Source organism: Symphodus melops (assembly GCF_947650265.1).
Source record: "Symphodus melops genome assembly, chromosome: 9".
NCBI lineage: Eukaryota > Metazoa > Chordata > Actinopteri > Labriformes > Labridae > Symphodus > Symphodus melops.
The window spans coordinates 18,744,209-18,771,398 of NC_136699.1; the positions used below are offsets into that span (position 1 = coordinate 18,744,209).

General features: G+C 40.8%; 3 protein-coding genes and 1 long non-coding RNA gene across 5 annotated transcripts in view; 1 reads left to right on the plus strand and 3 right to left on the minus strand.

The window, feature by feature from the left end:
* LOC306828869 overlaps positions 1-27,190 on the minus strand; it is a 211,697-nt gene that overhangs the window by 86,942 nt on the left and 97,565 nt on the right. The gene's annotated exons all lie outside the window — the stretch shown is intronic.
* On the minus strand, positions 395-13,792 carry lonrf4 (LON peptidase N-terminal domain and ring finger 4). Its single transcript, XM_079351694.1, has 12 exons — positions 12,971-13,792; positions 11,284-11,402; positions 10,530-10,652; positions 9,310-9,498; positions 9,070-9,196; positions 8,362-8,437; positions 7,996-8,110; positions 7,455-7,576; positions 7,151-7,309; positions 6,464-6,626; positions 6,207-6,356; positions 395-3,829 (listed from the first exon to the last, which is right to left on the minus strand). Exons 1-12 carry the CDS (start codon positions 13,266-13,268, stop codon positions 3,680-3,682), a joined length of 1,791 nt encoding a protein of 596 aa, XP_079207820.1. The 5' UTR covers positions 13,269-13,792; the 3' UTR covers positions 395-3,679.
* Positions 14,843-16,751, minus strand: med7 (mediator complex subunit 7). Its single transcript, XM_079352103.1, has 2 exons — positions 16,617-16,751; positions 14,843-15,872 (listed from the first exon to the last, which is right to left on the minus strand). The coding sequence occupies exon 2, from the start codon at positions 15,861-15,863 to the stop codon at positions 15,105-15,107; it is 759 nt and encodes a 252-aa protein (XP_079208229.1). The 5' UTR covers positions 15,864-15,872; positions 16,617-16,751; the 3' UTR covers positions 14,843-15,104.
* itk (IL2 inducible T cell kinase) lies at positions 16,799-25,366 on the plus strand. 2 transcript variants are annotated; one of them, XM_079352102.1, is made up of 18 exons: positions 16,799-16,886; positions 18,748-18,874; positions 19,038-19,142; positions 19,291-19,372; positions 19,469-19,594; positions 19,865-19,902; positions 20,401-20,552; positions 20,646-20,711; positions 20,810-20,864; positions 21,316-21,395; positions 21,640-21,782; positions 21,910-21,984; positions 22,337-22,505; positions 22,584-22,800; positions 22,879-22,943; positions 23,036-23,154; positions 24,808-24,965; positions 25,062-25,366. In XM_079352102.1, the coding sequence occupies exons 2-18, from the start codon at positions 18,767-18,769 to the stop codon at positions 25,125-25,127; spliced, it is 1,824 nt and encodes a 607-aa protein (XP_079208228.1). In that variant the 5' UTR covers positions 16,799-16,886; positions 18,748-18,766; the 3' UTR covers positions 25,128-25,366. The 2 variants fall into 2 exon arrangements, with proteins under 2 accessions (XP_079208228.1, XP_079208227.1); XM_079352101.1 differs by lacking the exon at positions 16,799-16,886 and having other exon boundaries at positions 18,660-18,874.

Below are 27,190 nucleotides of genomic sequence, written 5' to 3' on the forward strand. Positions count from 1 at the left end.
TTAAAGACATTGCTTTTCTGTGTTTGGCCCATGACACAATTTTAAAACGATGACAATATCGGTATCTGACATCTTAACTGTTCTATTTCTCTAAGACTGGAAATCTTAACATTCACATGGAGTAGCCTGTCTTCTTATATGTAAAAGAACAGATGAAAAGCAGAGGTTCCTCTCACTGTGTTGCAGCTGCACTGTACACTCAGTCCTCCATCTAATTATAACTGTTTCCATACATAAGTGTTGTATTATCAGTATGTGAGGCATGTTAATAACTGCTCCTCTCCACCACTTTCTGACATGCTTGGAATTGCAAGATATTCACCTCCATTTCCAGCTTGAAATGAAATACCAAATGTTTCAGCATGACATACAAATGGACACAAACCACTTTGAATGTAGACAATCGCTTCGAACAGCTTTATTTATAATAACATTGAAAAAATTCATCCAGGGGCCAAGCAAAGAAACAATTATGAGATCAAGATAAGTGACTGCTCTCGGAGGTGGAGGGGTGAAGGTAGATGAATTACAGAGAGGTTGTCTCAGTTTCTGTGAGTTTAAATTGTCTCATTAACGTTGTGGTATCTCAGCAAAGTGTAAAGAAGACAAGAATACATATCTGTAGTTTTTACAGCTTGTAGACCACTGACCACCAGACCACACCAGCCAACGTTTTCTGCAAGCTGCAGCACATAGCAAGAGCACACTTTTCACAGCTTTACCCCCCCGAGAACCCACGTGTTAGACTCGTTCTCACGGGGGGAAAACTGCCACGCACATGTGGCTTCTTCTGTCCTATTTTTCTGTTTTGGAGACAATATAGAGTTGGTACAAACTGTTTCAAAGTCAAATTAAATGGTAAATAGTGCTAATAGACATCCACTGTTGCAGTCTGAATCAACATTTTATTCAATAATGGCGTCTGAAAGTGAGAAAGTAACAAACGGAATAATGCATGATGTGAAAAAAAGAGAGAAAAACGTGTGCGACATGGCAGCTGAGCATTAGAGAATACACACAATTATTTCACTGTGCAAACATCTTGTTTTTCTCTGAAAAGAAACAGAACAGGGGCTTGAGATTGGCTGTAGTGGCTGCAGGCTTGTCTTGAAGCTGATCATTTCTAAATTCTCCAAGAATCTAAATCCCTTTTTAGTTTTTTCCCCGCGAGCTTTCAGACAACTGACCTCATGGGATACATGGGAAATCAGTCAAATTCACACCGCAGAAAGAGAATTGTATGAGAAGTTGCACATCGTAGAATTTGACTCAAATCTCAATGGCTTCAAAAACCTCAGCAAATAAGCAGTTTTACATAAACAGTAAGTTTTTACCTTCAAGTAAAGTGTAAAAGTAAAGTGTAAATTCCCCAGTCAGAGTTAAGTGTGTAACATGTTTATCAGCTAATCACTGCAATCCCAGAATCCCTAAGTCTGTCTGCTGATTTACTCTTTAGTGGGATATTTATTGTGCGTATGCAGTCTTGTGAATTCCATTTTAATTCTAAGCTTTACATGTCCTATCAAAGTAGCACGGCTACTTTTCGGCGTCGTACAAAGTGTTTCTGTAAGTGATATGTTGGCCATGAAAAGATTGTAGCTTAATGTCAACCATACAAAAGGCGTGAAGTCTAAATACAATGTCCATGATGTGGACAAACTGAAAGTGAGACCATCAAGCACACTGTCCCAATGAAACAAAGAACATAGAAATATCTGTGGCACGTGTCAAAGTTTAAAAAACACAAAAACAAACTCGAGCGCAACACTTCACCCAGTTTAGCCCATGGTTAGTAAATTCACTGTACGTAACATTGCAGGTTCAACATTCCATGGAATGTAGCACTACATCAATAAAATCAATAGCGAAAATCACACACTCATTCCTGTACAGACTCTAAACACTACTTTGGTGAGCCGGCCCAGGCACTCAAAGGCATCATGACTGGTGTTCGAGGGTCAGGAGGACAGACAGAGAGACACCATAGGTGCCAAATGTAGGTGATGTGGCCTACACAGAGGCACCGCGGGGGAGATAGCCCTCGTCAGGCCCCAGCTTCATTATTTCACAGAGCTCCCTGCAGCACAAGAGGTGTTAAACACTGTGTCCTGGGACTGCTGCTTCATTTACAACCATAGTGCTCGCACCACACCACCAAGTACTGTCCTTTACAAGACACACAGAAAAAAGCTAATGACGATAGTGACATTCAAAACTGACTCCCTATTTACAGCTGACACACACAGTGCTGCATCCATACTAAACCAGCAACACACATATTCACATTGGGTCATAGTGTAAAACTAAGGTGGTTCTTGGGCTGCACCCTTAAATTTACTCATTTGAATAATAAGTTAAGAAGATCTGATTTGACTCACGTATGTCAGTGGTATACATATTAGTCTTTCAATGCCGAGAGCGACAGCAGTCTGTAAACGTAAAGTGGGAGTGGTGAATTGTTGAGTCATCAGTCACAATGTTTGACAGGGGGCTATCTGCAAAGGTAGAACGGTAGAAAGGTAAAGTTGTTTTTAACCAGCAAAGACACAAAATAAATTAATTTCACAACACAAATGTGTGTCTTTGAATCTCTTCAGTGGATCACAAAGCAACTCAATCATTCAGAAAATGCTTTTGTTAAAAAAAAAAAAAAAAACCTGGACTGGACTTTTCCTTTAATGTATGGGAACTTCCTAGCTTGCACAAGCCAAATCAGATTCAATTGACAAAATTCTGAATGGGAAACTTGTATTCTCTGTCCTGAATCTGTTTGTCCTGTGGGAGATAGCAGCCAAATCAGCAACTTCTGTTGATTATAAAAGATGCGGCTGCACTTCAGAGTGAAGATAAAAATCACTATTGCAATAATTGCTAATACTAAATAAAGATGATTCAATAGAATAAAATGAGCCGCTTTCAAAGGCTACTAAGGCCAATAGATGCAGCTAAAATGTTAGCATGACAAGAATTGCCTTTCAACACAATCTAAATAATCCATTTTCTTTAAAATGATCCCCGTAAACACAGGAACTTTAATCCTCTAATATGCATAGTCCCCACTGATGCTCTGCTAAATGATGTGTGTCATGAAAGTAGATGTTCACTCCAAGCTTTGCTCTGTTCATGCAAACTTCTCAAAAGGCAGCACGTCATTTTTTTCTTTTTTGACGATCCCCATAACTATTGCTGGAGAAAAACAGTGACACCTAGTGCCCATTTTCAGCAACAGCATTTGTAAAATGAACTGATATAGTGAAGAAACAATAATAAACCACTGTCAGTGGATCTTAATTAGCAGAATCTTTGGTCACACATGTATGCCTTGCTGTGAGTATTATTGTGTCTACTGAAACTATTCTAAACCCTTTAACACCCAGGGAAGAAAATGGTCGAAGAAAGTCAAACCCAAACCGAAATAAAGAAAACAGATTATATTCAACTGTGCTGTGTTCAGAAATTCACTCACTATATTTCTTCTTTTTTAGATTATTCATCCTTAAGCTGTGATTTTACAGGCCATCCCTTCATGATTCAGAGTCTAAAACTCAACCTCTCTGTGCTGCGAGAGCATCTGTTGATTCCTCCACTTTGATTTGTATGTATTATCTAACTCTCAGCTGATAGTGGTGACAAAACAAAAAAACAAAAAAAACAACAAAAAAACATGGTGCTGTGGAGTCTAGCTCTGAGAGAAGTATTCGAGGACGAGGCGAAGGTGTCCCAGGCGGTCTTGGAGTGAGGTCAGGGACAGGACGGTGGTCTGATAGGCAGGGTCGAGTTGGAGGACAGACAGCAGCCACCAGCACCAGGCCGGACCGTTGGATGATGCCTAGAGGTTTTTGAAGAAACATTTGACTTTGTTAATCATGGAAATGCACAATCCATACTATGTGCTATTTACATGAAGCAGAGAGGGAAAGATTCAACTTCCTGTTCATGGATTCATAAGGGAGAGACAGTGCATGTCCCTTCTGTATGTGTGGGAGTCTAATGTGTCTGTGAAGATGAGAGGCAGGCCAGAGGTGTAAATGTGTAACTGTGTTTTAGATAAATAGAGAAAAAGGCATGGGGAAGTAATGAAGGACAAGGATAAAGAAGTCCATCAGGGGTTTCCTGATTGACAGGGATGTTGTTTATTGAAACATACTGCAGCAGAGATACGACCCAAAGAGAGTTAATCAGAGTTCATAAACACAGGGTGGACATGACATATAGGATAAGAGATGATCTCTTTGTAACAGATCAGAAGACTACTGTGTGGTGTACACGCACGTTCAAGGATAGGAAAATAAGTATATGGTAACAGAAGACTTCATGATTCAACCTATTACACCAAAGTGGAACACTATGTCCGGGGAATGACATGCTGGAGGTCCGATTGGAACCCTGGCTGCTGACTTCGAGGACTATTTGACAGCCTAAGCTAACCACTACTAGCCTACAGGCGGCCCTTTAAAAAAAGATCAAAGGGGCCTTGAGACGCAATTTCCAGGAAACATTGAACATACATGTGGAAATGCGTTCAGGAGTACAGTCAAAGTAAACTCTCTCATCGCCACTGTTTTCTATTCCCTCTGAGGAATCTGAATGATGTGAAGAAGCAGATGCTTTCATTGATGTCAAGAGTTAATGCCGACAGCGTGCATGCATCTCTGCGTACAGTTTAACAGGAGCAATCTGGAGAAGCATCAAACCTGAAATGAATATACTGCAGACATTTATGTGTCAAGTGAAGGAAACCAGACGTGCACGTGTCAACAGTTGGATTGTAAATGGTTGTAAGTTAATGTTTCACGCCATACTGACTTCTGAACGGATGCTGTGGCGTCGAAAAAAAAATTCATGGAATAACAAGGAATTCAGGAACGTTAAGCATATCAGTTTTGATAAGTGAACCGGGTGTGCTAATTATCTACTCCAGGGGCCTGATTTACTAAGATCCTCGTGAAAGAGCACCAACGTGTGTGATCATGCCAAAAAATTGCACGTTTGGTTTGAGGGTGTTTTGCAGGTGACTTACGAAGAATATTTGAGTGAATGACATCAGGTGCAAACCTTGTGGAGGTGGTAGTATTTCAGTCAGGCTTTTGAGTGTTCTACTGTTTTACATCACGGAGAGTTTGGACGGAAAGCAGGACAACTTCAGGTGCAAAATAGGTATTAGTGAGAGGCAAATGAACGTCCAGTATTTTCGAGTTATAGCAGATAAATCTGAATATAACAAAAATAACGTTTGGCTTATCAGAAAACCATGTTCCCTTCATTTTATGAATGAATTGCCATACAATGCGCAGGAGGTACGAGCTGTGCCCTCTGTGGCACGGGCGCTCCGGCGCACCACTCGGATCATTGCGCAGCAGACAGCTGGTCAGCGCTGTGAGTGATCGGACATAAAAGGCTTTGCAAAAGGAGCGCACCGGAGAGACGTGCAAACCGAGAAAAAAAAAATGTCCAGTTTAAAATGTAATGTTGGCGAAAAGAGGGAAATGTCAATGTTGCAATTGTTTAGAATGCAGAGACTGTGAATGTTGAGTTATATCAATTTAATCGAGGTGTTTCTCTTATTGAAATAAATAATTACCAACCATTTTTTTTTCTGTCATTTGAAACATCTTAAAATGTGTGGGGGGAACAAAAACTATCTTCACGCCTTCTTTTATTGTGCCTCTAACTGCAGCCTGATTAGCACGTTCCTTTCAAAGGTCTTAAATTCAGACACCGTCACAATCCGCAATTTTTGCCTGGCTTTATAAATCAAATTGCTTTTACTAACGTAACTTCTTTGCATTTTCTCCTCCCAGTATTTTGCACTCTGGGGTAGAAACATCATATATTGCATATTCATTAAGGCAAACGCACTAAATGGACAAGACGTGTTGTTTTGCTCATATGAAAGACGCAGTCCTCACTGCACGCTGTTAGCAGATCAGATAGCACATCTTCTGCTGCTGGTATTAAGTTTGCACACGTTTTAAGACACACAAACGTTTAGTAAATCAGGCCTCATGTGTTTTAAGACATTGGCTCCATTAACTTTTAAGCTGGGAAGCACTTAAAGGTGAGTCATCACTTCACTGGTGGACAGCAAGAGTGGCTACTAACCGACATCCAAAAGGAGTGAGTCGATGCTTACAGGTTCTGGGACGTTGTGAGAGAATGGTGGTGAATTTAGCCAAAGAAATCATAATTTATTGAAAGTTCCCAACCTGAATGTTCTCATCCCTACTGGGCATGGGGCCGTACTGCCTGGTGATCTGCTCGCTGATACCGTTCCCAAGGCGCTGGTACCAGTCCTGAGCCTGCTGATACACGCTGTCATGGAGATGCTGCAAAAGCTCCAACTCACTGCCATCAACCTGGGAGAGAGACAGAGGACGCGTACAGAAAGAGAACCTATTCGTTATATGTCCAGAGTGTGTCTTTTACAATCCAAAACTTTCCGTTGGATGTCTGTGACGCTGACCTTGAGGTCCTCCAGGTACTCTATGTCAGCGGTGTGGTATCCGTCCCTCAGACTTCTCTTTATCACCCTGAACCTGCTGCCGCCCACCGTGTCCACATAGGAGCGTCCGTCAGGCAGCAGCTCCAGAGAGTGGATCTCCAACATGCAGCCGTAGTCTGCAAACCTGCAAGAGCACACGGCCCGACGCCATTTTCACATGAAGGCGTCGTTTATCTTTCCACATGAGAGACTCCAGCTAGGGATACGCTCAGCGACACGTTTTATAATAGCCACCGACATTGACAAGAGGTTTGAAAACGAAAGTTCAAATACAACAATATTCTAATTGTTTGGCCTATTTTTTTTTTATTTATCAGGACAAGATAGAGTGGAACTAGGAGAAAATATATGAGCGAGAGATTGGAATGAACAGATGACTTCAAATCAGTTTCATGACCATGCAGCTTCTTCTTCTTCCCACTCTCTAAAGGCCACACTGACTGGTTTTAGCTATGCTGAGGTGCTGACTGCTTCCACTGCATCACTCTGTGCTCCGAGAGAAAAGCCAAACACAGTCTCTTTCTGCCATGACAGCCTGTTTAAATGACTGTAAGAATCTGTTCGTCCATAGATAAACGTCGACCTCGATCCAAATTAAAACACTTCTTTGGGTAATGGTTCAAAACACCATATACATTGATATCATACCCCTTTCCGTGCTCATAACTGCACATGCCAAACTTCTTGGTGCCAGTCTCCATGCAGCGTCGCATCATCAGCCGATAACGGGGCTCGAAGATGTGCAGAGGGCAGGGAACTCCAGGGTAGGCCACCGTGCAAACAAATATAGGGATGTCCTTAGTGAGACTACAGGGCAGGAGACAGAAGAGGGGCAAGATAAGACAAAAGGAAGATGAAGGCAAAGAAAGAAGGATTTAAAAAACAAACAAAAAAACAAGGATAAGCTGCCACACTTCATCTAAAGTAGAGTTTGTGTGAGGCAGGTGCATACTTGGACAGCTCAGCCATCTCAGCATCGTGGACCTGTTTCCTCTCAGCCAGCTGTGAGGGGAAAAGGCGGGTCATGATTTCCTGAAGCACAGCTGTTGGGTTGTACTTCCTGTTTTTAAAGTACTGGAAAGACAAAAAAAACACAGACATCAGCTGTCAGAGCAACATTATGATGCTTCCAGGGTATTATACCATATAAAAAATACATGCAGAGAAATGATTACACAACGCTGACACGGCAGTTATTTAACACAGTTGTGATCTTCCAGCACAAAGCAACATGTAGAAATGACAAACCAAGAAGTTCTCCTGTTTCAACCTTTATGAGATATCCAGTACATACTAATAAAAGAGGGCTGTCATCCACTGTGATCAAGTCTTAAATAAAACTGACAACAAGCTAAGTTTAATGTTGTCATATAAGGGACACTGGGTAAGATATAACAAAGCACTGAAAATGAAACAGCCTGTAAAGTGCTAAAAACAGGACTCTCTTCCATTAGGTTTAAAATAGATGTATGAAAGTGTCTGGAGGTGGTTACCTCTTGCAGTGGCTGTTTGCAGAGTGGACAGCGGAGGTTGTGGTCCAGACTCCTCTCTATGCAGTTTTTACAGAAGGTGTGACCACAAGGAGTAGTGACAGGTTCAAAGAACAACCTTAAACCAACACATAAGGGAATAAGCTTGTTTTAAGAGCTGAGCTGTGCGAGGGGATTTAAGCTTTGTACAGTAAGGCTTGTGAGTATTTGTGGGAAAGTTATGTTTGTGCTAAACATTAACTAGAGAGAGAGAGAGAGAGAGAGAGAGAGAGAGAGAGAGAAGGGGGGGGGATGTTGCATGATTCTGCAGGGGACAGGGAAAGGGCAGCAATGCATTATTGATAAGAGCAAGCACTCCAGCGCACTGACCTAATGCAGAGAGGGCATTCAAAGTCTGACACGGTGAGGACAGTCAGGGTTTTCTCTCTGTGGTGACTACTCTCACCTGAGAGAGAGAGAGAGAGAGAGAGAGAGAGAGAGAGAGAGAGAGAGAGAGAGAGAGAGAGAGAGAGAGAGAGAGAACAATGTTTACATTCAGTATAAGCCGCCACAGGAACACATTACACAACTGGAGATTTTTTGTGGGATTGTGGGTTTCGTGGAAAAGTGAAGTATATGTGGGGGGGGGGGGTTCAGAGAAGGGAGGGATGTTGTCTGGATGTCTCAACTTCTAACAAGGGATAGAGGTTTAGACCTCGGCAAAGACCCGGCTAACAAGCTAGCTAGGAATGTTTTAGAAGCTAGCAAGTTTGTAAGTTGGCTATGCTATATGCTTCATCACACGTCTACTAAACATCCATCTCTGCCCCACTTCCCTCAAGACGGAGGTAAAGAGCACACAGGTTCAGGAGGGCTCACCATGGGAAGAGCATGATCATTAATGTGGCCTGATCAAAAGGCCTCACTGAACAGGCCACAGTGGGAACTTGTGTGTTTGTTTTGTTCACTGTGTGTTGTGTATGTGCTGTTCTGTGGTGGGGATGGTCTGTTGGACAGATACACTGCTGTGAATAGGAATTTCCCCATGAGGACAATGAACTCTATCTGATGGAGATGTTCTCTGATAGATTTGTGTACCCCTGCCACGCTCATCCTCCTTCCTCATCATCATCTCCTCATCCTCCTCAGCAGCAGGGAGGAAGGAAACAGCTTGGCAGAGGCTGAGGCAGCACTCCGTACCTGATTCATGCTTCACCTTTGAGCCCTAAAGAGGAACAAATTCATCTTTTAGAATTTCACTTGCATGCCAACACATCCCCAAATCTGTCGATTGAAGAGCACAGTGGAACCGTGAATGCTCTCCCGTCAGCAGCTTACCTGGTGAGCCCCCTTCTTCCCTTTTCCCTCTGCTTCATGCCCATGTGGATGTCTGAGGCCATCGGGGTGCGTCGGCCCTTGAGAGCCACTGAGGCTGGTGATGGGACAGGGCTGTTTCAAGTACTCAGACACTACTTGCAAGATGCAGGACACCTCATCTGGAACAGCCATGCCCTCCGCCTCCAGGATCTGAGACACAAGTAGAATGACAGACTGTCACTGAATATGATTTTTAAAGTGAGTTTTCAATAAAAGGCTTCACATAGATGTAGAAGTTTAGAAAGGAAACGTATGTAGTTATCGAGTCAAATGTATAATCTGAAATTAAAATGAAGATTTCAAATGTTCTACATGTCTAAAGTTACTAATTGGCTAAAGCGCTCTGGTCCTCCTTTGACTCTCAGCACAAGTTCTTTTTAAATACAAGAGAGAGGAGCATCGAGAAGTTCAGGTAAAATGCGCTCTTGCACGCACTACACACTCCCAACCAGAAGAAGGCAGCGGAGAGATAGATCCCATGAACTGAGCTGTAAAGAGCAAGTCATGCAGTGCCACCGGACCAGAGGAATCACAGATCATGGCAGCAGGTCAGACTAGCATGACTCAATGTTTGTTTGTTTTTTAAAAAGTTTGTCCCCACAATGTTTAGGAGACGTATATCTGTAGGTACAAGCTCAATTTTCAGTTTGTGTTAGCATCAAGCTAATGAACTAAGCTATACATCTGGGGAGAAAGTGTGGCCACCTTGTCGAAGAATGCACCAGCCGCCACTTACATTGAGAACTGGACTGCTTTAATGTAAAAAAAAAAAAAAAGAATACTTTGTAGAAGAATGCATTCTCATAACAGAAACTTCAGTCAATCTAAGACGAAAGTTTTACAATTTAAAATGTTCAATCATAGTAGAATAGTACACTGATCAAAAGATCTCTTTGTAAACACAATCCTACGGTGAGCTTGTGAACAAGTGAAACATTATGTCACCGTCATGCTAAACACCAAGTTCCTGATATTGTGCATGTGTCATCTCTCTCTCAGTGTTAATCGATGACCATATGAGAGCTCTTCACGATTGTTCTATAAGTTAATCCATTGATGCCGCAGCCTCTAAAAGGACTAAATCTTTAAAGTAAACTCGCCTCTCAGTCTGCACCTGGCTGCCCGGCTCTTTGTGCAGAAATGGACTATTACTACAAGAATTCTACATCGTAACTTCTAACCTTCTTGATCTGGCTCTTTGCAGGAGCAAAGTCAGCTTGTAGATTTAGGCAACGGTGGAACTGGACGAGGGCCTCGGCCTGTTGACCCATTTCCAGCAGCACATTCCCTTTACGAAAGAAGCCCTGCAACAAAGAGAAGCGTGAGATCAGCACATCGCTGCCTGAGTGATCGACAGCTCGAAAGCATTTCAAAGTAACTAAAGGCACTTTATCTCTTTCACTTCGTTTGCACTAAAGGACATTTACATCATGCGTTGTGTGGCCAGCTGCCAACAGCAGCAAATGAATAGTGAAACATAAGGGGAACTTCTAATAGTGATATAACACACCGCTGGAAATAAAATGACACAATAACAGTGATTTCATACAGTCAACATTTATGCATTTGCAGTGAGTCGCCCACTGGCATTAAGTGAACAAATGACATTATGACATAAGTAGCTGTTTGCATAACTTTGTGCATGATATAACATCAATAAAAGCCGAGGTAATGGCTTTAAGGGGGTCAGCTTTTCAAGCCAAATATAAAAACATGCAATTAAAAAAACAAAAATAAAACTTTTTTATGGTCGTGTGAGTCATTACGCGCATGTTAAAATACCCAACACTCGAGTGCGTGTCGGCTAAAAATGACATGAAATGACATGCTTTAAATGTGGGTTGTCGATGGATAACTTCAACAATTGTTTCGTTGATTTTCCGAAAGTAAGCCTGACGTAATGGGTCTCGATGACACTTCCCCGTGGTGCCTCACCTCAGTCCAGTTAGGACGAAGGCAGCAGAGGTAGTCGAGGTCTGTCAGAGCGTCGGAGAAACACATCAGTCCCGTGTTAGCTTCAGCTCTGTACACCTTTAAACTCTGATCATCTGGGACTGTAGAGAGAGAGAGAGAGAGAGAGAGAGAGAGAGGAAAAGTGTTGAATAACCTCTGCAGAGCTCTGGCTTCAGTGATTACATTGTATTTAAATCTCCTTTCAGTGCACATACAAACATTCAACATGTCATGACGGGCACGGAGGAACTTGCATCATGAATAGTTGCGCTTTGTTCTGGAGTGTAAAGCACTGACCTGATATTCACACTGACCTTATTAAAAAGCATCATGCAACTCCAGGTCATGACTAATCCATATTCAAATTCTGTTCAAAGTCACAATTATTATAAAAGAGTGACCATCCTATCAAAGCTTTCTGGAACGTGTGAAAACTACACAGCCACTGGATTATGCATCTCTTTATTACAGGCTAAAAAAGTTACTATTACCTAAATCCTGTTGCTCCAGTCATTGATCATGTTTATCAACTGTGTAAAGACCATAAAGACACAATTCACATGCTTTGTAATGGCCATATAACACATTAAAACATGAGAGCTGAAACGCATCGAGACACAGCCTCAAAACTCTGAGGACAGGAGAGAAAAAAAAAACAGAGGTAGACAAATCTGTTAGGAGATCATTACACAAGAAGTAGGAGGGCAGGAGCGGCGAGGCAGCACTGTTTAATTGGGTTGGCCTGAGATGGCAAACATGAAGGTAATTTAATGGAGCGCTGATTCACTTCAGCACAATCACTCCTACAATCCAGGGGACGCCTACAGACTGCATATACACTGATGTAGGGCAGAAGTAGAGCCTTTTTTTTTTTCTTTTTTTTTTTTAACGTCCTCGCTGCTGCCTGAAGAAAATAAGGTGAACTGCCCCCGGAGTGTAACTCAATGAGTTGAGCATCTCTGTGCAGATAAGAGTTTCTGTTACAATCAAGGCATTTAGCTGTGGAATGATTACAACACATGTGCTCTTGGACATCCCATGGGTTTTATAAACATGACTAGCCAGCAGAACAAATACAGAGCTTGCTCAGAAAGATGCATTTCCTCAGCCTTTATCTATAGATTGTTTTTAAAAAAAAACACACACACAAAAAACAGAAAACAGCTGTTATCGCTGCACCTTACTGAGTGCTTGCATGTTATAGTGTGAAAACAGATTAATGCTTCAATGTGAAATGCTATAGGTCTATATTTTTCTTTAGCGTGCACACAGAGAAGAACAGAAGTGAACACTTGGAGGTTGTTTACTGACCCAGTTTAACATTTAGGTCATCAATAGCCTCGAACAATACAATGAGTCCCACTGCATCCCAGTTCCCTCCTGTGATTACACCTCCAGCATCTCACTGCTGTGCACATTATGTCAGTGTTCTGAAGTGAAGGATGGGATGCACCATCAGTCCCCATCACTGAACCCCAGCCGAGACCACTGTGAGCAGTGAAGTCAAAGTGCCGCTGTGGACGGCCTGCTGTGTCAAGTGTGATGTAAGATAAAGAAAAGTGTTTACAGCCAGACCTGCCGTGGCCATCAATTCACGCACTATGTAATCAGCCAACCACACGTGTGTTTTAGCCAGCATTAAAGTGATGTCTTCGGACGTGAACCTTACCTATGTCCAGCCCCTCGTTCGTCATGCGTAAAGCTTCGGCGAACTCGTTGGCTTTCAGCTTCTCCTGTACATGGCACTTCATCTTCGTCTCATCGGGGCAGCACTTCTCAACGACACTTATCAGCAGGACGTTGTTCTTCATGCTCTTCACCTCTCGTTGTTTTAACCTCTCTTTGCACGACGGACATTTGGACGGCAGGAATAAGCCGACGCACCTCCGGCAGTACGTGTGACCGCACGACATGGTCACCGGCTCGCACATCAGGAAGAGACATAGTGGACACTCCAACAGATCCATGGTTGGGGATTGGGTTATGTCACCAAAAGAGCGTCCAAAGGGACGGCAATGTGCTTTTTTTCCCCGTCAAAGTAATGCGGGCGTAAGAGCTGCATGGACCATTTAAATAACACGCCGACAACAAGCGATAGTGAGAATGTGTCAGAACCACACCACACATCTGCTTGAACCACACTGGGTTCTGTCAATCTGAGCTCACCTCACAAATGTCCCTTTCTTGTTGGATTTTATCCATTGCAATTATCCGTTATAATGCCAACACTTTGGTTTGGGACACATAACGTCTTCCCTCACGCACAGGTTGTATAAAAAAGAAGTCAGCCCGCAGTTCAATGCGACGCTTTCCTCGCCGCTCCAAACTCAATGAGCGCAACACGAAGCCCACAGGAATATTAACACGTTCGTATTATCTCCTATTAGTAGTCTATGTCCGCATTTAACCCCTCCGGCGACGTCTCCGCGACCACGAAGCTGGGTTACTGTGTAACACCATTACATTACATAAATAAAGACCACGTGACGCTGCAGCGCGCGCGCGGATTGGCTGGAGCGATGGCTTTCCGCCCTGTTGTGAAACACAAGGATGTCGAGTTTCATAACGTGATTTCTGCGACACAACTTTTGTCTTTTTTTTTTAATTTAGTTCAATTAAGTGACCCGTGGGGAAGTTAGTCGACACTAATCGTGAGACGTGTAGAAGAAGAAAACGACTCCATTCATGCAGTGAATGGAAACTATCCCACGGTGTGTGAAGGGAATCCCAGCAGAGGGGGGAGGGGGCAGAATGATGACATAAACCAATCTACCCATATTCTCTTTAACTCACTTACACAAGACATTTACGGCGGATAAAACTCAAGTTTTATTTAGAAAGTCCTAAGGACATCGCACTTTGAGCTAGCAATGCTCAGACACCTGCGGCCACATTGGAGTGTTTCAAAATGTAATATATATTTGTGAAACAAGTAGATGCATGTCAAGTAAAGCCTGCCTCAAATACACCAGTCTTTGTCCAAATGACGCAGATTGAGCCTGCTGTTTGTTCTTAAATTCACGTTTAGTTTAATAACTCCTAATGTGAAATGCACACTCTGTCTTCACGAATACTGAAGACACGCTGTCCTTCCTGACAATCCGTTTTACATGTTGGAACAGCTTCTACTTACACAGCAGCTTCTGTGTTGTACAACACTGAAGTACACAGTCAGGTTTACTTATCAAAATTCAACCTAGATAAAAAGTACCTGTATGTGGTGAGACATGCGTCTGGTGTATTTCAATACTCAGGTTAATGGTTCACAAGTGCCAAAAAAAACTGTGATCATGTCTTCTTCATGGTTTAGACAAAGGGGACTTTTCTCTGATCTGAATTGCAATGAAGAAATGAGTATACTTTCAGGAGAGGTATGTTTGGAAGAGTTACCGTTATTTAACAAGGCTTTCAAAAGAACCTTTGAGAAGGTAAAGAATACAAGACAGTGCTATCATAAACAAAGGCATGACGGTAAAGAGTTTGAGGAGTGACTTGTTGATTAAATTTCCCTAAAAAAAATATTTTATGACCACAATCAGGCTTTGGTGAAAATCAATTGAAACATCTTTATTATACAAAAAACTGAAAGTTGTAATCTGTTCAAGAATTCAAAATTCTCCAATTATCTACGCAGGAAGTCCTTATATCTGCATGTTAGGTTAAATAAAAGTAACATTTCGTCTCTAGATGGGATGTTGAACCTGACGAACACGGCACAATTCTCCACACTTACAACAAGTACAGCAAATAAAAGACAAACCAGTTTAATTGTACAGCAAGAAACAAGAGTCCACAGCAGAAACTTAAGCAATATCATCGATAATACTGCACATGGCAGCATCCTTGTCCAACATTTTGTCCCTCTTTGAAGTAGGGATACTCTTCTCCTGGTGAACTGCAGCCATACAACTGCCCCCTGCTTCCTCTACATCCATTGGTTCAGTTTTCAGCCGGGGGACTTGTCCGGAGGAACAGCCAACACTAGCTGCTGCAGTCCTCGTCCCATCGGCCGGACCATCCTGAGCCTCTATCTGAGGCAAGTCATCAGGTAAGGAAGCAAGGCAACCCTGGATCATCTCGACCACCCTCTCCAGATGTTTCTGGAACCGTTCTGCCGTCTCCAGCCGTTGTCTTTTCTGCACCTCCATCATCACCCTGAGTGTCTCCCTGGCTTGATGCGGCCTGTATTCATTGATTAGGTGGTGCATGTGAACGAACAGGAGCTTCAAGTCTTCCATCTTCTCTTCCCGCTTTATACTGCCAGGACTCTTGATGAGGATGTCCAGCAGGTCCAGAAAGTTCACGAGGATAGACATGTTGAGCTTCTTAAGCTCGCGCTTGTGGTCAAACTGCATCGGGTGGAGCCGCTCGATACCTTGGCTCTCCAGAGGCCGGATGATGAGGTCGTCACACTGGAACTGATTCCCAAACATCATGTAAGTGTCTCTGATGGGTGGAGGTGGCTTAGGAACCAGGCCCTTACGGATGTTTTCATCCGTGTACTCTTTGATGTACTGCATAGGCGGAGGAGGCAGTGCGCTGACCTGCTGTGGTTCACCCATGATGCTGACCTGAAACAGTGACACAACATGTTGACCACCCTGTTTCAGTAACAAGGTTAACTACAAACTAATACATAAAGGTAGCAAAACAAATATTAAATATAAAATATACAGATAATAACACATGACATGAGTTTAGAGTAAAACTAAGGTTATATGAGGGCACAAAAACATTCAGTTATTTAGATAAAGCATAGTGCAAGAATGAGGATTAGATGTAATACATTTAAACAATTGAGACTTTACATGTATTATACTTTCTTAAAACAAGACTTGAATTTGTACTTTATTTGGCTTCTTCATATTTCATGTCAATGCATTTTGTTGTAGCAGCGATGACGAACTAAATGGGAGTGAACTACTTCAGAAATGTGCTGAAGTAAATTCATTCAGATTCAAAGACAGAGGGGGTGAAGTCGACAGAAGATAAAATAACTTTATACATGAAAAGACACAAAGTTAGCCTGCTACTCGTCATGGATCAGATAAAACCAGCACTGCTACCTGCTTCCCCTGCCTCTAGCAATTATAATCTGCACGTAGTTTATTTTTGATTTAATAAACTTAAAAATACTGTTTGTTAGTTTAATTCTCTGGTTTTTTGGTCCGTAGCAGCGTTTTATAAACACGCTAGCTTACTTAGCCACTCAGCTAGTTATGGGGCTATCAGCATTTAGCTCATATGCGCTAACGATGGCGTGCCGAAAGTCAACTTTTCGGTCACTAAAATGCAGCGGTCAGACTTCTACATACCTTTAACTGAGATCTGCTCTCAGTTGTTCACCGTAGACTTTAGATCTTTTATTTTCTGACCGGACTTTTAGCTCATGACTAGCTTAGCTGTTTCCGTCGCTGACATGAACTACGGCGGACGTTTCTGTCACAGCTTCCATTGGCTGAAATGCGCACGTGGAGATTTTTCGATCGTGCTGATTGGACAGTGTTTGATGAACAAACTAAACTCTGATTGGTTTTAATATATGGACTTCAGATGGTGGAGGATGATTGACTTTAGTTTGGAAGGTTCGTCGCTGAGCAATCAGTGACCGACATACTTGCTACGACAAGTATGTCGTAGCATATAGAGAGATAGCTCTCTCTATATGTCTCTCTCTATATGGCTATATAGAGAGAGATATAGAGAGAGACATATAGAGAGAGCTATCTCTCTATATGTCTCTCTCTATATGGCTCTGGTTCGTAGAAAAATGCTCTTCTTCTGCTCTTTGTAAAAATCATGTTATCACATTGAAGTCTGTTTTTTTTCAATTGTTTTATTACAAAGCTGAGCTTCACCAAATACTTTAAACAAGAACGGTCAGAGTTAGCGACATAAATAGGGATAGGGATAGATAGGGAGCATTATTATTTAAACAATTCCTTCCTAATACTCAAATAATAATGACAGTAAATCAGTAAATAGCCCAGGCCTACAATAAAATAATATAGTTTGTTTAGAGTAACTATAAGTAGAATTTGTTTCAGAGCCCCCTCCCAGCATAATATAGGTAGTGTTTGTTTGTTGTTTTCTTGTTTCATGTCCTTCATTTATGCCTTGTAAAGCCCAACCTGACAAAAATGCTGCTCAAGGAAAAAACAGGGGGAAAAAATCCTTTGGTGCTGAAATACCATTCTGATTTTGTAAAATCATCTAAACAAACAATAACAAAAAATGACACACTTACTTTTTATTGTGGATGTAAACAACAGGAATGTTGTTTTTGAGGCCATCAACAAGCCTTGTTGATATCTGAACAAAAAGTTAGGCTTATAATATGTATGTATGGATAGGATGCAGTTCTTATTCCTTTAAACGGGTCCCTACATCATGTGTCATCCTAATAATGACACAAACTCAGTTTAGAACTTTTTCACAATGCATCTATCTTTCTGTGTTGTGTTGCTTTGTTTAAACACTATAGTTGTTTACTAAATCTTAAACACTAATACGCTAATCAAACCTACAAGACAACAACATCTTCAGAATATCTGGCAATGCGTTTTATTTAGTTATAGTTATTTTTGCATAATTAATAAGTATAAATCAGTTGTTAATAAAATAATTCAGTGCAAATATCCCAGAGCAAAACTTTGTACACTTTTTTTCTGCCAGCCCCCCCATGGCAGACAAAATGTTTTTAATCAACATAAACTAAACATATAGTCCTGCTCTTTATTCCTATATTCCTGTTTAATGTATCCCAAACATTTGCTATTAAAAGTACACAATAGCAACTTTAGTATGTGACAAAAAACTTACAAACCACTTTTAAAGAGGAAGCAATTCAAAGTTAATTTGTAACCTAAACCTCCAAATTTGTGACATCTGTTAAACATTCGTTATTAGCTTTACATTAACCTGGAAGTCCTCTCAAATTCACAAAAATGTGTCATACTTTGCTAGCAGTAAAGCATGACACCCCCTCATAACTCTGCGACCCCCCCCCCCCGCCGCGGGGTCCCGTGCCCCATTTGAATCACTGGATTAGACTTTTATCCCCAAAGTGCTTTTTTCGATTGAATATGTTCAAAAGTGCAGATATTATATAATACCCACCGATCTAGCAGATTGAACACTCTAACTTATTGCAACATCAGTGAAAGTACATGTGAGTGCATGTGTAGTTTGTATAAGCGTGTGTGTGTGTGTGTGTGTGTGTGTGTGTGCGCGCGCAGGTGTGTATGTTTGCTTGCTCAACCCATTTCATGCCGTGGATGTGGTTTACCGAGTGCAACAACTTTGTGCCGGAAGCTCCGCAGCTTCTATCAAGTTGCTTCAAAAAAAAAATCTGTCAGTGCAAGTTGCTCCGTCTCTCTCTCAGGGAGCCAAAAACCCTCTGGTATCTGTCACTGCGTGTTTTGTGTCTGTGACAATGTTCCCCAGGGTGATTTTGAAGGGAACTATGATTAAAAAATCTCAACAAAAGAAAAGAACATCGCCTTGCAACTACAAGGAGAGGCTTTTTGTTTTGGACACACAAGAATTAAAGTATTCTGAACGCCGCACAGGGGTGAGTAATTGTCCTTTTGTCGATGTCTACTGTGGGTTTAGATATTAAAAATCTACAATCTAGAAGCAGGGTCTGTACATTTTGACCTTTGTTAAGCAACTTTATTTGAATCATACCCTTTATATGTTTGGCACTCATTAAAGGAACTTTTTTCTTCTCTCAGAAAAAGCCCATGCTGAAAGGTTGCATCAAGCTGAACACAATCAAGTGTGCCGAGATCGTTTTCAGTGATGCCCCTATACCATGCAACTTCAAGTACCCTTTTCAGGTGGGTTTACATTCTGTCAAAGCAAGCATGCTAACAAATAAAGAACACTTAAATAAAGTTTCATATATCGTAAGTATAGAGTACAAACAAGCAATATGGACATGACATGCAAAAGAAGGTCTTTTCTCAAATGTAAATGTCTCTGCAGGTTTTTCATGACATCCACTACCTCTACATTTTTGCTCCAGATAAGGATTGTCGCCAGAGATGGGTCAGAGCTCTTAAAGAAGGTAAGCACTACTAAAACATCAGGCTTCAGATGACACATTATTGTAAACCCTTGATTTGAAATAATTCAATGTTTTGCTGTGGTGCCTGAACAACAGAGACGAAGCATAACAACTTGGTGGCTAAATATCACCCAAACTTCTGGATGGATGGAAAATGGAGATGTTGCAAACAAACAGAGAAACTGGCAGCAGGTTGCCGTGTGTACGACCCAGTGGGTGATGGTGGGTTTTAAACTTTTTTTTTCCATGGTCCTTTTGGGATTTAGTGAACTTTTATTCTTGATTTGGTTAGTTCATCTGAATGAAACAGTTATGAAACAATCTCATTTAAGTAGACATTTCTTCAACATGGTGGGGTAACATCTGTATCACGATCTTTGTTCCGTTCGTGTTACGTGACTTAGTGCCCCACAAAATCCTGTTCAAGCGCCACTTACCACAAATGAATGTTCCCAACAACTTCTCAAATTTGTCTGTCTAATTTCTCCACAGCTTCTATAAAGCCACTTCCTTTCCTTCCAGATCCAGAGGTATGGCTTGTTGATTACTAATTTAACGGAATAATATGACAGTTATAGTCCAAACTACAAGACAAAAATCTTTATTTTTACATTTATTCTGTTGCTTTTTGGCTTCAAGAAGCCAGTCCATCAGAACCGCTCCACTTTAAATGATCATTTTGAGACATCTCACATTAGGTTCACTTTTTTTTTTTAATCTTGTAAACACTTTCATTGCCTTTTAACAAATGCACATATGGTTTGGAAACAGATGAACCGATTTGTCTTTCGTCCTCTTTTATTAAATTTTATTGCTCAGATTATAAGTCTCCTCTTTAGCTGATAAAATAAGTGTTGAAAACCAAGTACAATTGTTTTCCATCATATTTACACTTTTTGGTCTGTGTGTCTCTTGGAGAATATGTAAAGCTAAAAAAAAAAAAAAAAATGCGTGGTAAATTACGAATAATTCGGTGTCCTTAAAACCGATGTGGAGATGGTTTATTTTCTCTTTGTTGTGTCTGCCAGTTGGAAGTGATTGAGGACGGACAGAGGAAAGTCATCGCCTTACAAGACTACACACCGGTGGGAGACGATGACCTGCCTCTTCAGAAAGACCATGAGTACATACTGATCAACTACTCCCACTCTGATTGGTGGACTGTCGAGGATGACAGAGGGTATAGCACTTAAAATGCAAATACAAGTCTGAGAATTAAATAAGAATGATGAAGTGTGTGATTGATGTTAACTTTGTCTTTACCCCTAATCAGGAAGAGAGGCTTTGTACCGTGTACATATGTAGCCATAAGATCTGGAAAAGACTTTGAGAGATTTGGGTGAGTTTGATTGAATGTGTCTTCTTATGTTGGCCTCTGCAAATCCATTAAGTCCTGCACAGAGTGGATTTATTTGTGCTTAATTTGTCTTCTCACAGATGGTACAACAAAAACATAACCAGAGGGGGAGCAGAGGATTTGTTAATGAAAGAGGTAAAAATGATTTAATTGTTTAAGGATGCAATAATTCTTCAAATTAATTTGTTTGAGCTTCCAGCTGCGGGTCGACAGTAAAAAAATGTCCCAAATAATAATGCTGATGAGAATTAGCAGGATGTTGCTTTTGTGTGAAGCTGTGCTGTTTTGCTTTGACTGTGAACCACCCACAGCAATGTAGCAATTGCAAGAAATTAATGCAAATGCACCTGCGCAACAAGAATCCGACATGACATAGGGCATAAAGAATGTCTCATAACCACAAAGTTTCCTCCTAAGCTGAATTTCCTGCCGTAAAAATGCTTTGCAGTGTTTTGTAAGCAGGAGGAAGAACAACCTTCCGACATGTTTGACACCAGAATATCACCATGGGCTACTTTTACCTTGAGTTTTAACATGTTTCGTTTCATTTGAATTCTGTAACGTATATTTAACGCTGTACTTTTAGAGAAAAGAAGGTGCATTCATGGTGCGCAACTCGAGGCAGGCAGGAGTTTACACTGTGTCAGTCTTCACCAAGGCACCGGGGTAATATGACTTTCTTCATGCTTATTTTACTGATAATCAATTTTAAGATCCTGGCTGATAACGTTTGACTGAATCATGAAGTAAAGCCTTAGATGCTGGCAGATTGAATGATCATAGCTGGACGTACTTGGCGTATAATGACATCCGATTGAAATCAATGCTGCTCACATTTTGTGTCGCACATGCTTCCTTTGAAAGTGTGCATTATTCTATTTATATTAAATCATCTATTTACTCTCTTCAGGTCAAATGGGGAGAAGAACCCAAGAGTGAAACATTACCAAATCAGACAGGCAGAAACAGGAGAGGCAAAGTTTTACTTGGCAGAGAAGTACCTGTTCTGCACCATTCCTGAGCTCATCCATTACCACCAACACAATGCTGCAGGTCTGATGCATGCTACAATTACAATCTCATAAACACTTCTGGAAAACAAGTGCAGAAGAAAGTCACTGCCCTGAGGTGTTTTCTAAACGAATGCCTGCTGCTTGTCTCCGTGTTGCGTTTGTGACAGGATTGATAACCCGTTTGAGACACCCTGTCTCTCAAGAGGGGAGCTGCTCCCAGGACATTGCTGATACCTCCAAAGGTTTGATTATTCCCCTTTGTATAAATGGATCTGTTGGACAAGTTGGATTTGAAGCAGGTTTTACCTTACATATATGGATGTAAAAAACAGGTTTTTTGCTGACCTCTAGTGGTCCTCACAGACGCCTCCACAGGGTGTGTTCAGTTCCTTCTGTTGTGCAACAAACTTGAACCTTTCATAAGGCTTTGTCTATTATACATAATAATGTGTTTGTGAACTACTTGCTGCAGTAAACTTTCCTAGAAATCTCTTAAAGTTGTCTTTTAATCTTTCACATTTCTTGTCCACGCATACTCATACGTGACCTGCATCGTTTATTATCTATCTGTTCGTGTTGTTTGATTCTCAACAGATCAATGGGAAGTGGACCCGGAGGAGCTGATTCTGGGTCAGGAGTTAGGCAGCGGACAGTTTGGTCTGGTGCTGGAGGGGAAATGGAGGGAGACGAAGGTGGCGGTGAAGATGGTGCGAGAGGAGTGCATGTCAGACGAGGATTTTAAAGAGGAGGCGAGAGTCATGATGTAAGGGCAGTTTTCTGCACTCATATTGTTTTGCATCAATTCTCCATCATTCTTACTTTTATGTTTGTGTTTTAACAGGAAGCTGTCTCATTGTAAGCTCGTGCAGCTGTACGGCGTGTGCACCCACCGTTCCCCCATGTGTCTTGTGTTCGAGTTCATGGAGAAGGGCTGCCTGTCGGAGTACCTGCGAGCTAAGAAAGGCCGTCTTTCTCAGAAAACCATGTTGGAGATGTGTTTGGATGTCAGCGAGGGGATGGCTTACCTGGAGAGCTCCAACTTTATACACAGAGATCTGGTAAAAGAAAGTGAACTTCATGTCATAGATGTTTGTTTTCATAAAATTGAAATCGTTAATCCTTCCCTTTTTCTGCAGGCTGCCAGGAACTGTCTGGTTTCAAAGAACAATGAGGTGAAGGTGTCTGACTTTGGAATGACCAGGTATGCTTTTCAATGCCGACTCACTCTTTGCCCTGTCCAACATATCGCCATGTTTGTTGCCTAATGATTCAACCGTTGTCTGTTGTCTGTAGATTAGTGCTGGATGATCAGTACACTAGCTCCCAGTGCTCCAAATTCCCCGTCAAGTGGTCGGCCCCAGAGGTCATCAGATACTGCAAGTTCAGCAGCAAGTCAGATGTCTGGTCATTCGGTGTGTTTGTCGGTCAATCTCTTTGTTCCTTTTGCTTATCATATCTGTGTTCCTGACTTATTTTTTCTGTAGTCATACAGACTACAGAAAAAAAACCAAAAAACTTTATTTTCCTTTTTTTGACCATTTCTCCAATTTGAAAATTCTGTGTATAACTTTCACAGGAAAACAACAGGTCAAGTTTTTTTTATTTTTTTTTTTTTTTTTACAAATGTTGAAAACATGTTGACTCTACATGAAGAACTTGGGATCAAACAAGAACACAGCAGTTTGGTAACAGTGTGCACAGACACTAAGGGTCGTGTGACAAATACGCCCTTTGACCCCCTTAAGAAGCATGTTGTGTAAGCAGAAGTTACAGAAGTCTTTTAGAGTTGCCTGGACGGACGGGAAGCAAATGCCAAAAAGTACCATTATTACTATCGCTTCTTATATTGTGCCTATGGATTTGTAGTTATCTGAACACCTTTAGGATCCTTGTAGAAACTAGCTATTTTCAACGCAAGAGCTACAAAAGGATGAGCTCACAAAAATGAGCTCATCATCGCCTCTAATCAGGCTCAGAAACAGATGTATGTCAGGTTTTTTGTAATTCTGGTTCCACAAACATGTTCCACTAATGCAGTTCAAGGCGGTTAAGTTAAGTTAAAATTAAAATTCATTAATTTAAGTCCACATTTTCAAAGCCTTTGTACCTAGAGCCCACCCTCTTCAATCTGTGCCCCCCCCCCCCCCCCCCCCCCCCCACACACACACACACAAAAGTGATTAATTGCTGTCAAGCAGTAAAAGAGATTTTAATTGTTTTTTATTGATTAATGTCTCTTTTCTGCTATGAGCTTTACATTACTATCTTCTAAAATTCCCTGGCACACCTCATGTTCTTCACAAAGAACCTTTGTAGAAACCATCCAGTAGGAGTGTCATCATGATTGTAGTTCAAATATGCAAATCTAGTTTTGGTAATACTGTTAAAGCCTTCCGCCCTGAACTTGAAGGTAACCACATATGTAAAAAAAAAATACCACATACAATCCAAAATTAAAATCTGCCCCATCTGACTTTTCTAATATTAACATATTATTTTTTAAAAACCACACAATTAGTGGATTAAACCAAGTGTTCAAAATAAAATGGACGATCCTGGAATCTCCCATTTTCCGTTAGCTTGTGGGCAATGAAAGAGTGTATTTAGCTTTTGATGATGATTATTTAACCATTAATGAATGTATGTGAACTACATAACATGAAACAACCACAGGATTACAAAAGCAGATGCTAGTAGTCATCATAATGTGAAAGAACTGACTAACAGTCTATGACTGTGTCACATGCTAACTATAACATCCTGGTGGCAAGAAAAGTGAAACGCTATCTGAAGTTCTCCAACAGAACCCAGAGCGCTGTTGAACCTAAATATCTTATCCAAGTCTCTGATCATTGTTTGCTGGGGAATACATAATGGTCTGGATGTTGAGAAATCAAAATAAAACTACTCACAGGAGGCCTGATATACCTGCATAATGTAATATACGTGTACAAGGATACATATGTAAAATAAGACACATAAAACTGAGATGTAAAGAATTATTTAAATACTGTCCATGTAATTGAACTGGTGTATTTATTCTGGAGTGTCTGTTCTCTCCTCAGGTGTGCTCATGTGGGAGGTTTTCACAGAGGGACGTCTTCCTTATGAGAATCGTACTAATGCTCAAGTGGTTGAGTCCCTGAACTCGGGCCTGAGGCTCCACAAGCCTCGCCTGGCCCCCGACTCTGTCCACCTGCTCATGGAGTGGAGCTGGAAGGAGGTGGGCACTGGAAGAAGGGTTAAATGATGATGTCCTAAACAAACAGACAATCAAAACTGTGTGTAATGATTCTTTTATGTCATGTTCTTTTCTCAGAAACCAGAAGATCGACCCTCCTTCGCTCTCCTCATGCATGAGCTGGGCTCCCTCACAAACGAGTGAGCCATGAGAAGTTGATTTTGATGACAATAAACCGCTGTATTTATTTTATTTATTGATTTATGTATTCCACAAATTTGTTTTTAATGTATGTTTGATGAACATGATTACAAAACACAAAATGGTGATTTGCACTTTATCGGTTTTAAACCTTTGTAGGCTACACTGTAAGTCTCTAACAGTCCACTCACTTAGCTGCTTACTGCAGGGTGAGGATGAATTAAAACATTGTGTTTAACTACTGAGAGGATGACTTTTTTTAACCCTCTGTTAATAAATGCATCCTTTTGAAAGAAAATCGTCTTCGATAGTATGTAAAGCAGTGAGGGGATTATTTCATCTGAAAATTCTAAGGAAACGTTTTATCTATCTGTAGGTTATGGAACACGTTGAAACATGAAACAGGTAAAAAATAAGCAAATGTCACTGATTTTCACGAGGTGCAGGGAGGAGGAAGGGGCTGTGGGGATTACTGTTTGCATGTTTCATTTGTTATTTAAAATCTTCTCTTTCTTTATCTGAATAAATCGATTTCTTAAATGAACAAAAATACATTTGTAAATGTGTTTACATTAGTCAAGTATACATGACTGTTCACCCATGTACAGTACATAGCCTTGTTAGAGCCTGAAATGTAACAACACCCTGAAATGTAATAAAAACAATGCAACAAAACCTAAAAAGTAATAACTGATTGATAATGTAACAAGATGCTGGGCCCAAAACGTAGTTACCCAAATGTAATAAGTTGGCACATTTTGGGTCAGTTATTACATTACGGGGCAGGTAACACATTTTTCAACTTGTTACATTTTAGACAAAACATGACTATGTTTTGGGATCAGCATTTTGTTTCATTATCAACCAGTGATTACATTTTGGGTTTTGTTATCTATTTAGTTTCTAACATTTGGGGTCGCAACAAGCCTCTATGATGCATGTTCTCTCTAAGAACAAGCTGTAGATGCATTTTACATCATAAGGTTCACATATGTTTATATAAAACTAATCATTTTATGAAGATAAATAATATGTAAGATCATAAATGTATATTATATTCCATTGTTATTTTAATTCTAATAAATGGGAAGCTGATGGTTACATTTTAAAAGAACGTCATGCATGCTTTTCAGACAGCTCAGGGTTTGACTGTAATATAATTTACACTGTTTGTTGACTTTTCAGAGATAAACAACCTTTCCGAGTGTCGAGAAAAAAAACCCATCCTGTTTATTTTGTCATGCCTGATGTCATGCCTGCTTTTTTTTGACACGTAGCTTCAGAGCTTGAATTTAGATTATTTTTTATGAATTGTGAGGTTAACGTGCCTTCATGACAAAAGCGTTCAAAAACAAATTTGAAATGGTCACAGTTTGATCAAAACGTTGGAAATAATATTTCCTTTGAAATACAGTTCAGTAATGTTTCAATTGAACTGGAAATGTAATAAAATATGAAGACCGATGTTACATGGGATCATAACATAAGAGGTGAGTTCACCAAACTAGATACCACATAGTGCACATCAAGGCCTAGAACTAGAAGTCACAAAATGCCCTCTGCTTTAATGCTTTGATTAAAGCTAGAATGATAAGATTTAGCTGCATTAAATAGACCTTCTTCACAAGACCGTTAAGGATACATTTGACTGTAAAAAGTTTGTTAAAAGTGTTTTGTTTTAGTTAAGAACATGTACGGGTTTTATCATTAAAGAGATAAGATATTGCTTTGTCCACAGGGGTCGCCAAAATCAACACAAATCACAAAATCCTCTCAGCACGTTTTTACGTTTGTTTTTACTTTCTAATCAACACCCGACAGGTTTAAAACAAAAGAGCTAGTAGATAGGTTGGTTTAAATCCGTAGTTCGTTAACCTGACTCTGCTGTTGTACAACATGTCTGGGGTGTCCTTGGGCAAGACACACGTTGGTCCTGGTCCTTTGTTGGCAGTGTATGTGCGTAGGAATGGGCTTAGTTACTTCTGATGGTCTCACTATATAGCAATCACTGTCTGGTTGTTGATGGGTGAAAATGAGTAGGTGTGACGTTGTGTAAAATTGCTTTG

Excerpts from the sequence above, each read along its gene's own strand:
- lonrf4 (XM_079351694.1), bottom strand. The coding sequence starts at position 13,268 with ATGGATCTGTTGGAGTGTCCACTATGTCTCTTCCTGATGTGCGAGCCG. Across the intron at positions 11,403-12,970 it reads GAACGAGGGGCTGGACATAG|TCCCAGATGATCAGAGTTTA; the intron begins GTAAGGTTCACG and ends CTCTCTCTACAG. Across the intron at positions 9,499-10,529 it reads CAAAGAGCCAGATCAAGAAG|ATCCTGGAGGCGGAGGGCAT; the intron begins GTTAGAAGTTAC and ends CTTGTGTCTCAG.
- med7 (XM_079352103.1), bottom strand. The coding sequence starts at position 15,863 with ATGGGTGAACCACAGCAGGTCAGCGCACTGCCTCCTCCGCCTATGCAG.
- itk (XM_079352101.1), top strand. The coding sequence starts at position 18,737 with ATGTTCCCCAGGGTGATTTTGAAGGGAACTATGATTAAAAAATCTCAA. Across the intron at positions 19,595-19,864 it reads GTACGACCCAGTGGGTGATG|CTTCTATAAAGCCACTTCCT; the intron begins GTGGGTTTTAAA and ends ATTTCTCCACAG. Across the intron at positions 21,396-21,639 it reads GTCTTCACCAAGGCACCGGG|GTCAAATGGGGAGAAGAACC; the intron begins GTAATATGACTT and ends TACTCTCTTCAG.